Source organism: Leptidea sinapis, chromosome 4, assembly GCF_905404315.1.
Source record: "Leptidea sinapis chromosome 4, ilLepSina1.1, whole genome shotgun sequence".
Lineage (NCBI taxonomy): Eukaryota > Metazoa > Arthropoda > Insecta > Lepidoptera > Pieridae > Leptidea > Leptidea sinapis.
In genome coordinates this window covers 13,102,654-13,114,918 of record NC_066268.1, presented here as the reverse complement: position 1 = coordinate 13,114,918, position 12,265 = coordinate 13,102,654, and the positions used below count along the sequence as shown (strand labels likewise).

Genomic DNA, 12,265 nt, shown 5'->3' with positions numbered 1-12,265 from the left:
TTAAATATGTAATACACACGCCTGCTTTATGATAGGCCTAAATTCACAATCACGAAAAGACATAACTACAAATTTATTTACATCAATTTCGAACTTAATACAATTACGCTTATCTCATATTCTTAAAGTGATTATGACAACCTCAGAACTTTTTCTTAAATTGCGAAAAATAACATACTATAAAAACTTGAAGAAACAGGAACTCTGTAACCATAGATTTGACTTCTGTCAAATAACCTAGTGTTGTACGAAAATGAATAAACATATCGATAAAGTACGTCGTAAGCTAAAATAATAATACGCCGATATTTTTTCTAAGGTATAGTTTTATTTAAAAGGATGGACAATATTTAGCTCAAATCAAATAAAATCAAGACAGCGTACACGAATAGTCTTGGAAAGTAACAATATCAATATTAAATAATTGATATTGCATTACATTTATTATACGAATAAATATAGTCTTTTTATAAGTATTCATCGTTATATATATGTCTATATAAACCCAGGGGCAAATAAGACATAATATTTTATAAACCGTACTGCCTATATACGTAATGCACGTGCGGAAAAAAAAATTCCAATACAAGCAGTAACGAATGAATAATAGAAAGAGAAGCTATAAGTAGTGATGAAGTATTAATAATCTTGTTAGTCTTATGATATATATTATTTAATATTATGATTTAGATATGCTACAATGATGGCAAATATTCCCAGATTTCATGGTTTTCGATCTATTTTTTACAATTCTATGACGTATTTCCTCTACTCCATGATGTGATGAGGTTTTTCTTCTACTCCACCTCTACTAAACCATATCGGTGGAACCGCAATATATGCTAAATATTAAAATTTAAGTAAAAAAAATATTTTATCTATATTTAAAAATTAAACCTATTTTAGTTTAACTGGAATCTTATACATATTTATTAAATAATAATTAGTTGTACCTAAGAGTCAATTAAAACTATTAATGAATTCATCGTAGTCTCTCTTGTACACAATTACCACAACCATATTATAACATTTTGCTTACTTACACCCTTATCGTATGATGCATGGAAAAGAGCAATATTCGAATACAATCTATAAGGATAAAATTTATTTCGATAAAATTATATCGATATACATGCATGCACTTGTTGAGTAGCAAGATATTTATATTATTTTCATTAATTATTCTAACATAAGTTACATCGCTTAAACGTAAAGGTGAATGAAATATTTAAAAGTATAGATAGGTTACGTAGACAACATTCGGTGTTTGAAAATGATACACTAGCGCACACATGAATAATTGAACATTGCAATAGCACACTACATTACGATTACACGTCCAAGAAGGATAATAAATGAAATTATCGCAAGCAAAAAAGAGACAACTCTAATTTGCTAACTGCTTCGTATTTGTATAGAAAAAATACAGTTAATTCATCAGATATGATTTTTTACCGTACACCGTGATTTATGCCTAAATTACGATTCATTATGCATAAGTTCATATAGTAAAAGCTATAAAGTAGTAAAACTGCATTGAAATTAGGTAGATGTGTCATTGATTTTATAAAAAAATAATTTAATATTGATTATAATATATAGCCACATTGATGATATCAATTATTTATACATAAAATAATAAAAAAACATACAGACACCAAAACAAAACCGAAAGGTATCTACGTAAGTAGTCTAAGTAAGGGTCCCATTTTTACAATTTTACTAACGACGGCTCCCAAAAAGTTTTAAGATTACATTTTTTGTATCTTATATTATTTATGAATGTCTTTTTGTTGAGGGTTTATTACAATAAGGTAATGGGAGAAGAAGAAAATGATCAATTGATTCTTCTGCAGTTAGCAAGGGATATACTGAAAGGGACAGTGTTACTGAAAAAACTCCTACGTAAACAAATAGCACTCACTGTCTACATCCTCTACCTGCCCTAAAACTTGTTTTAATAGTTTCATAGTTCAGCTACCTATTCATAACGCACTTGTTTATTAAAAATTATTAAAATAATGAAATCAAATAAAATGTTATAATTCATGATTTCTTAAGTGTGGTATGTAATTCTATCACTTTTTTTCACTCTCGTAATTCGTGCATCTTCCCATAACACAAGACGGCATTGTGATGTTGTACCTATATCAAATTGTAAGCAATTCTGTCAACGGCAAACGCGTGTGTACCGTTTTCGTATCGAGAGAGCGACTACGAACCAATTGACTCCATTTAGGCGATTGATTTTCGGCGCGCTAGTGACATATCTACCTCTTTTATATGTTCGTTGGACATATTTTTACTGTGGCTATGATTTCTACAGTCAAAAATAGCACAATAAGGCATATTTGTATTTTTTTAAGAGATTATTATGCTTCAATTAACATCAAATGACTGGTCTCACTTGAGCCTCGAGTACACTTGTACAGTTGAAACAGCTCTTCGGAACACTCCCCGTGATAAATGAGGTAGTAGACACACAATTAAACGACATCTCTACCATAACCCCAAGTGATATAGCCGTTCACAGAGCACTGGGTCCCCGAAAATTTATCTGAGTGATCGAAGATTGCCGTGCTCGCTTCGACAACACCCAGAACAATTTTGACTTTGTTACGATTTTTAACCGACTTCAAAAAAGAGGAGGTTCTTAATTCGTCGGTATTTTATGTTTGTGACCTCGGAACTTTCGACTGGGTGAACCGATTTTGATAATTTTTTTAAAGCTGGTGCTTTCCGGTTGCTCCTATTGCAATTTTGTCCATATCTGACAATTTTAATAATTTGATGAATGATCCTAATGAATTAGATTGTATAAAAATACGCAATTTACTTTATATTTTTAATGAATATTATATTTATTGTTTTGGAATAGTGTTTTTAAAGTCGGTTATTTTTTTGTTAAAATTTTATTAAGATTATAAGACAGTAATAGTTCTCTAATTAGTTAGGAAGAAACCCTAAAAAAGTCAATATAAACACTAAACAGTATAATACCGCGTGAAACCCAGCCTACGTCGCCACTACATTAATTATTGTCTGCAGAGAACACGCAAGGGAATGATAAAGTAGAACAAATTGACAAAGTTGTTAAAATAACCAGGAGTGGTATTTGGTGAAATTATTTCTCGCCTGTACTGTTCGATGTCAGTTACAAATTTTTACAGCAAATATTTTCAAACAAACAGTTTCTTATTAAGTGGCTGCTTCGTCATCATAATATTAGCCGGAAGACTTTCACTGCTGGACAAAGGCCTCCCTCAAAGATCTTCACGATGATCGCTCCTACGCTACCCTCTTCCAACGTATTCCGGCGATTTTGACCAGATCATCGGTCCATCTTGTGGGGGGCCTACCAACACTTCTTCTTCCGGTACGTGGTCGCCATTCGCGGACTTTACTGCCTCAAAGGACATGTGTCCGTCTAAGAACTATGTGCCCTGCCCACTGCCACTTCAGATTCGCAATCATATTGGCTTGTCGGTGACTTTCGTTCTCCTACGGATTTCCTCTTATCAGATTCGATCTCGCAGGGAAACTCCGAGCATAGCCCTCTGAGCGACCATAAGCTTTTTTATCAGGTCCATGTTTAGCGACCACCTTGATTATTAATATTATTTTTTATACTTGTATGAAACTGTACCGTACAAGGTCACAATGTCAACGTTCAAAATACAAATGTGTAATCAACAATGGTATTGTTCATAATATTTCGTTTCCTATTACTCTTATCGATACATGTTGACTCATATAACAATCTATAACGACAAGCCCTGAAATAAACGTATAATTGCCAAAATAAACTGACTAAGGTTGTGTTGCACCCACTAACTTTAGCAATAACAAACATGTTAAAATATCGGTTAAGCAAAAAATTAGTTGCACCATTCGACAATTTTTAGATGACGTCATAACTTTAACTGTTGTTGACCTGTCTAAAGTTTCAAATAAATATTCAATATTGACTTGATATTTCATTTTTTAACTTTAACTATACCAAGGAATACACTTATGCAAAACATTCCGCAGTCTACGTTAACGACGACAAAACAAATTACTTGTGAATTTTGAGAATAAACATGACTTTTTCTCAGCATTGGTCGACTGTTAAAACAATATACATCAATTTCTATACAATGGCAGCGAGTTTTCAGTTGGATCTTAATGAGTTGGATAATAGCTGATACGTAAGTATGACATAATAATTGGAAGCCGATTATGAACCAACCTCGGCTCGGCGGGCGCGCTGCAAACCGACTTATATACTATTATAATTGTTTGATATATTTTTAGCTCGTACACGCTGATTCAAAGTAAGCAATACTACGTAGTAAGTGTATATTGATATACACAATGACGTTCTATACATATAGAGATGTCGTAGGAAAACCAAAGTCACCGATAGCCCAGGAGTTGCAAAACTGAAGTGGCAGCGGGATACATAGCTCGACGGATAGATGGCCGTTGGGGCAGTAAGGTCCTCGAATGGCGACCACGTACCGGAAGACGAAGTGTTGGTAGGCTAGTACAAGATGGACACACGATCTGGTCAAGATCGCCGGACTACTTTGGATGAGGGCAGCGCAAGACCAATCCTCATGGCGATCTTTGCGAGAGGCCTTTGTCCAGCAGTTTGATGATGATGATGATAACATATAGACAAATCACTTCGTATAAAAACAAATCCGAAATATTAGATCATCTGACTTTTGAATCAGAACTTGTTGAAATCGTCGCGTTGGGAACCCGAATTTGTTTTCTAAAATTAAGTACTGAATCTGTTACGTAGTTCTGTGTGTCAACAGGCCAGCCTATGAATAATTATCAGTGTATTAGAACACGCATTTTTTTTACGAGGAAGCTTCATTACACAGCAGATTCTAGATTATTGGTACCATAACGGCGCCTATTTCTGCCGTGAAGCAGTAATGTGTAAACATAACTGTGTTTCGGTCTGAAGGGCGCCGTAGCTAGTGAAATTACTGGGCAAATGAGACTTAACATCTTATGACTCAAGGTGACGAGCTCGAGTGATGTGCTGCAAGTTTTGGGGTTTTCAAGAATCTTGAGCGGCACTGCAATGAAAGGGCAGGACGTATGTCGACTAACGGTATCAGCTGGGCGTCCTGCTCGTTTCGTCCCTTATTGTCTCTTGCTGTTAAGCAACGCATGAACAGGCCAGGTTTATTACTTAAGTGTGCGTGACAAGGTACGTCTTGCACTCACGATATTTGTGTCACTGTTTTAGTGTTTGTGTGTTTCTGAATATAGAGGTCAACTGTTATCCGCTATTTTTTTCGACGTAATAGTCCCGCATCTTATTACGTAGGTAGTATTTACATCCTCTTTGATGCATTCGTGAATGAACGCTGCTTGGGGAACTGGTCGGTCGTGTCATTGATAACACGTTTTTATTTTCTTTACGTACTAATAAAGTAATATTGTTCGCGTAATGCCTACATTGATTTGGTTTGTGTGTAGGTTGATCACCGGCCTCTCATAACTCTTTTGAGTTTTTCAAAATAAATAAGTCGAAATGTTCGAGTATTGTAGACATCAGCTTGCATCGATTATAAAAATATTTTGTGAAATTCTGAGAAGCTGTAAATATTGATTTTGAGGGTAGCCGACTATTTTGCCACTTCTCATTAAATCCCAACCTTCGCTAACCATTCCCAAACCATTAAAGTTTTTGGCTATTTTTCCGCGATGATCTTATAACGGTACTTAGTTATCTATAAATTTTGATAATATACTCTAAGGTCGAAATTTGAAATCCTCACTGAGGAGTTTGAAAAAAGCTGTTATTTTTTTTCAATTTTTAATTTAATTTTTTAATTAAAAATTTTGCAAGAGGTCATCTTCGGCGGCGGTCACTTAGCACCAGGTGCATCCATAACATTTACCCTCCTTGTTTAAAAAAAATAGGCAGTCATAGCCACTCAGCGAGAACCCCAATAAAACTATAAAATAGCAATTACTGTTTCTTCGAATGTATAAATTATAATAAACAAATATATTAAATTGTTCTATTGTCAATAGTTTTTGCAGCGCACGCAAAAATAGGTTTTCGATTTTACACCTTGTGTAACAAAATAGGAATTTTATTACGGATCCCTAATTTTGAAAAAAAAACATAGCCTTCCTCGATAAATGGACTACCCAACACTGAAAGAATCATTCAATTCGGACCAGTAGTACCAGAGATTAGCGCATTCAAACAAACAAACAAACAAACACTGCAGCTTTATAATATTAGTATAGATAATATAATGACGGGAATGCTACATCCACACAGATATTATTAACGTTTACCATGTTTATGAAGCAACATGGAGTCGGTGATCGGTGACGCGAACCACATATTATTAACACCTAAAATTTACTACTACAAATCGCTCAACGCACCTCCTGAAGTTCCTCCTTTAAAAAAAATTCAGTATGTTACGTAAGAAACGAAAAAAGTGCCAAGTGGCACTCTGTCGAGCCTGTTGATAGAGGGTATACTTATACCCTGTGATGAACGACCGATTGCAAAATGGCGGCACTGATACCAAATCTCGCACACATCACGACTAATCTTTCAAACGACAGTAAAAATTAATTGGTTACACATTGTGCAATAATTACTTTGAACAAATAAAACATAATTGAAAAATATTGTCGCCTTTATTTTGGCACAAAATGGCGGGCTATTTACAAACATACACATACGCCATGCGTCACACCGCCTATTTCAAACGTATCACATCTATTATTCGAACCAGCGATTCATCTCCTAAAAAGCGCGATGAATTTTTTTTGATGCTTGTTCAACATAGGTGGTCGTTATGCTTATAGATTTAAGAAATTATTCCTTAATGATGAATGAAAATGGGAAAAGAGATCATGGCTTGGATATTGAAAGTTTCACCAAACAGAGGCGAGTGCATAAAGCGTACAGTTTTAGAGATTGGACGTGGGAGGACGGAAAAACACCACCGACCATCGCGCCAACACAGACAGAAAAACTGTTCGGCGAGCTCTGGTTTCATAGGACGTAAAGAAGTCGAGCGGACCGGATGGATATTCTCCCATAGTGCTTTGAACATGTGCCCTTGAGTTGACGCCGGTGCTAACGCTTTAATTCCAGCATTCATATTTAAAAGGGGTAGTCCATGGAAGCCCTGGGCCATCCGATCCAAAAAAAAATCGGCTAACTACAGAACAATTGCTATTAATATATATTTGGTATACCTAGAGGGTCACTAGTTGATGATCAAACATGCATTCCTATGCAGATTGGCAGTACTGGTGATGCCGTATACTTTGGCCATGCAGTTCTCTTTCGGGAAATCGTCAACCACTGCCGGGAGAAAATTGTCTTCTATCCTAGAGTCGTCTCTTGAGAAGGTCGCGGAATGGGATAAAATTAACCTTGTCCCATTTAACCCCCATAAGACTCAAGTTATCGCGTTTACCAGAAAAAATAACATATTTGTCGTATCACCGCTCTTCGACAACTTCCCTTAATGCCTCGCCTAGTATATGAATACAAGTAGTGAAAATCTCAAGCGATTGCCAACTCACTTGGAAGACAAAGCTAAATTAAATTCGAAGAAGCTGTGTGTCGTAAATAGAGCACGGCAATACTTCTAGCGCTCTAAAAAGAGCAGGTCCGGCCACATTTGGAGTATTGCTGTCATCTCTAGTCTGGCGCACTCCAGAATCGGTTCGAACCATTTGCGACGCAGGCCTGCTTCGAATTGTCGAGGATCCTGTGATTCCTCTGGTGTTGCAAGAGTATGTGGCGGCGGTGATCATTTAACATCAGGTAACTATCCGCTCGTTTATCCTCTTCTTCCACAAAAACATAAAAGCCTTTGAAGTCAGACCAGTCAAGTCCACTAGTATGATATCTAAGTTAATTAATTACGAGGAAAATGAAACCGAGGGAATAACAAATACACCGTTGCACGCGACCAATATTTATTAATAACTCTTCAATTTAAAATGGCTTATCATGTTCCACACCAAGTCCATACTTTAATCACAAGGTCGGTTACGAAACAATTATGGCGTTCAAACGTAGGACAAAAGTATAATAAAGTGTGAAACTTTAATTAATTGCTCAGCCATTACGGATGGAGGAATAGATTTTCCTTCCCCGATCTATATATCGTTTAGGAAGTACTGAAAAGGCACCAGGTCAAATGGAAGATAAAGGAACTACGCATAAAAAGTTGGTAGGAATGGAAGAACATAGAGTAGTGTGTATAAGACAGGTCCGTGGATGTACGCATCCTGTGCCATCTACTCCTCCTGGCGTGTTGTTATGTAATATTATATATTATGTATATATATAATGAAAATGGTCTTTGTTAGAGGCTCAATCAAGCTGGCTAAATCACTGATCGTATCGACGTGAAACTACCACCATTCTATGCGAAATTTATCCAAGATGGTTTATGGGTACTTATTTTTAGAATTCCAACGTTCCTTCATTAATTTATTTCCTTTTAAAATTCGCCCAGCGAAGCGAACGGGAACGGCTAGTGTACGTATATAAAAATAATAAACAATTTCCAACTCCTGCAAAAGGATTTGGAGCGAACGAAATCAAAAATGTCATTTTAACGCAATAATCATGTGTATACAATCTGTATGAATTACAGTCATTATAGCGTGAACACTCACCCTGAGCGCACGTGCGAAAGAGTCTCCCGCGCAGCAGCAATAGTGCGGCAACCAGCCTCTTAACCTCGGCAGCCTCCACGACCAAGTGCAGCTGGTCTAGTGCCACGTCCTCTATTGTCACGCTGCGGTTGCTGTTCTCAAAGATGAAGCCCAGCGCTTCGCTGCAACCAAACTGACTATCAACCGTGTGTCAAAGGACCGTGTCAATAAAAGAGAGGAGGCAACCCAGTGCTCTTTCAAACCAATATTCTCCAGAATAACGCGTTAATTCCACAGCCGACGTCCGACCCTGACCTGGATCCATCGGATCGGATTGGTCCCTAAAATGGTACACCATTAACCACCATTTAAGGCTACCCTTATACCATATGGTTATTTGCTTCGTTACGATACTTAATTGCTTTTGAAGTGGTATCACTCACCATCAGAGCATAGAACTTCTTAGCAACGATTTCTCAAACATCCGAAACATGTCTTAAGAGCCAGTTCGACAGCCCATTATTTCTGAAGAAGCGATCACGCCATAGAATTTCTTAACCTATGTGCATCATATATGTATTTGTATCTTTTTACCTCCTGTTCTTTACCTATGATGTGATATTATGTATTGTATGTTTTGTGAAGTATTTTCTTGTGATTATACATCGGCCACAATCGGTTGTGAATTGTTCAGATGTGAAATGGCCACGGTAGAATAGAATAGCAGTGTTACAATCAGGTGACCAAGAGCTTGTCTCTCTCGTCACATTTCTCTCACAACAACGCGAATGTGCTTTTTTTTTACTAATTCATTTTAATCATAGTAGAAGAATAACGCGGGAAATTAACAAGCTTCTACTGCGCCAATCATGTTCAGTATTCATTTAGTATCACCGCGAACGTCGATCATATTTTGTCCTTTGGTAAAAAAACACATCTGCATTTTTGCGGCGAACATTTAAATTGATTATTTGTATAAGAAAATAATATATGAAAGAGTATAATGGCGGTCATTTTGTAAATAGAAAACATACTGAAATTAATATAATAGGTAATTTTAGTACTGTCGAGTCTACAAAAGAAAACGAACCAATAGTTAGTTCTGGGAACAATAACCCTAATCAAAAAACAGGCAAAAGTCAAGAGTCAAAAGATAATTAATAATTCAAGGAGAACTTAATAAAAAAATTTGGGTTTTGTATCGTCCTGTACGTGTAAGGCTGCAATGAATGAATTATCTATAAAAGTGAGTCTAAGTCTTATTGGTGTCTAAATTCAAATGTTGGTTACAGTCAAATTGAGAACCTCCTCCTTTTTAAAGTGGGTTAGAAAAATAACCTGACAACCGTAATGCTTCAATTGAGGGTTAGCACGTGTAGGTAAGTATTTTATCAGCAAGGCATTGTGCATTATGTCTACTGTGATAATAGTCAGACAACGTACACTGACCCCACGCTATTCAGATTTTATTTTGACAAGCAATTACGATATACGCGCCTTCTAAAGACTATGCCGTAGGTTCTCAACGTGGGGGATAACGCCCCCTTGTCGGCGTTTGAGACTTTCGGGGGGGGGGCAGTAGAAGACCCAGAGAAAATTAGGGGGCATTGAGATGGCGCAGATGGGGCGTGGGTAGATTAAAAACTATAGTCTAAAAACGCAAAAAAATACATGAAAATACTCTAGAAAAAAACATATTCTCAAAGTGGGCGGTGAGCAAAATAAGGTTGTGAAACTATGGACTATGCCATATAAATATAATATATATATATACCATCAACTGGTGACCCTCTATATATTTATATAAGGAGCTCACTAACGTGTAAAAATATTACTCGTCCGTGAAGTAGCTGTTGACGGCATTATTAACATATAGTAAAAATAATATTTGAAATGGATATAATCACATTATTACCACATACATTATTATGAAAAACAAATACACAATTTAAAGAGTCAATTATCTGCAGATCACGATATTTTTCCAGCCTTTAATTGCCATTGTAATTATGTAAACCTTTAAAAAAACGTTAAAAATGGTTACATCTCTCGTTACTCTGTTGGCATAAACAACAACAATGTAAGGTACAACGTATGGTAGCTAGTAGGTACCATGTACTACTTACTGCCCCCATTACCATACCATAGTAAAATCATGCTTATCAGCTAGCTTACCAACAATGGTTGACACTGAACTTTTTAAGAACTGGCGACTTGTAAACAATATACCTAATAAAATAATAAAGCCAAATTTTGAAAATGGGGCTCTTTAAGTATGTATTTTATCCATTTGTCATTTGTTTTACGATTTGGCGGTAAATTGAAAATTCTCAGTGTCACGTCAGCATGAATTTAACGCGAGAAAAGTTTGAACAATGTTTTTTTATGACTTTCGATGTCGTTTAAGTCAACAAGAAATTAATGATAGTCTACGATTGACCTTTAACGATGAAGCCCCATTTCGTGCTACTGTTTACAACTGGTTTAATGAGTGGCACACTTATATCACCGATTATCTGCGTGAGGGACGACCTTGAACGACGACGACTGAAGATAACATCAGTGTGTGGCGATAAAAGAGTGACCTACCAGCAGACTCGGATAAGCTTAGACTTACTAAGAACAACTTAGCTAAGGACGAGTGGGCAAAGTGCTTATCTCAGTAGTTCCATCGGATGCAGCGATATATTGATGTGTATGAATACTATTTTGAAAATATATAATAAAACTATTAACGTCAGTTTTTTATGGCGACTGGTTGCGCCACCGTGGGGTCCCGATGAAATATAGCCCATAAAGTATAAATCACGCGTTGGTACAAAGGTACACTACAGATCTAATCAAAAATAATCACTCATTTAAATACCGCGACCAGTAATCTTATCAAGGAAATGCAATAGTCGTATGATTCGAAGGAATTTTGTGAAATTCTAGTCTCTGATTTTTAATCTAAATATTTTCACACTAGTATAAAAAACACAGGCTATTCATAGGTTTATTATGTAGAGTATGGATGAAAGAAAAAGAAAATTGACTGCACAAATTTATAGAACTGATGAAGTCTGTGATGGAAATGCTGGGAAAAGTCGAAATAGGCATTCTCCTGCTCACCGTACAATGCAATAATTATTAATAACAGTTTGTGACCCTTTTCAGGGTTGGCAGCAATGGTCAGGTACGTTAACTTAGTTAACTACGTACGTTAACTAGATAACAGGCGTGAAGTGTTATTTTTATATAGCCTAGTAGTTATGTGCATAGCACATGAACATATAATAATAATAATAATATTAACATACTTTTTACACAAATTATCTTGCCCCAAGTTAAGCATATATAGCCTGTGTTATGGGTTACAAGACAATGATATACTTAATACAATATACTTACTTAAACATACATATAAACATATATAAATACATTTAAACATCCATGACTCGGAAACAACCATCTATATTCATCATATAAATGCTTGCACCTACCGGGATTCGAACCCGGGACCTCTAGCTTAGTAGGTAGGATCGCTAACCACTCGGCTATACAGGTTGTCGTTGTTGAGGTTGTCTGTAGACATATATGTATATAATGCATGTATATAATGCAAGAC

General features: G+C 36.1%; 1 protein-coding gene across 5 annotated transcripts in view; it reads right to left on the bottom strand.

The window, feature by feature from the left end:
- Nucleotides 1–12,265, bottom strand: part of LOC126979898 (endonuclease/exonuclease/phosphatase family domain-containing protein 1-like) — a 301,297-nt gene that overhangs the window by 272,229 nt on the left and 16,803 nt on the right. For all 5 annotated transcript variants that reach the window (XR_007732909.1, XR_007732911.1, XR_007732910.1 and 2 more), the window contains exon 4: nt 8,680–8,840. Coding sequence is in view for 1 of the 5 variants with exons in the window: in XM_050829484.1 (XP_050685441.1) it covers nt 8,680–8,840 (161 nt within the window). In the remaining 4 variants the exon portion in view is untranslated. The remainder of the gene's footprint in view (nt 1–8,679; nt 8,841–12,265) is intronic.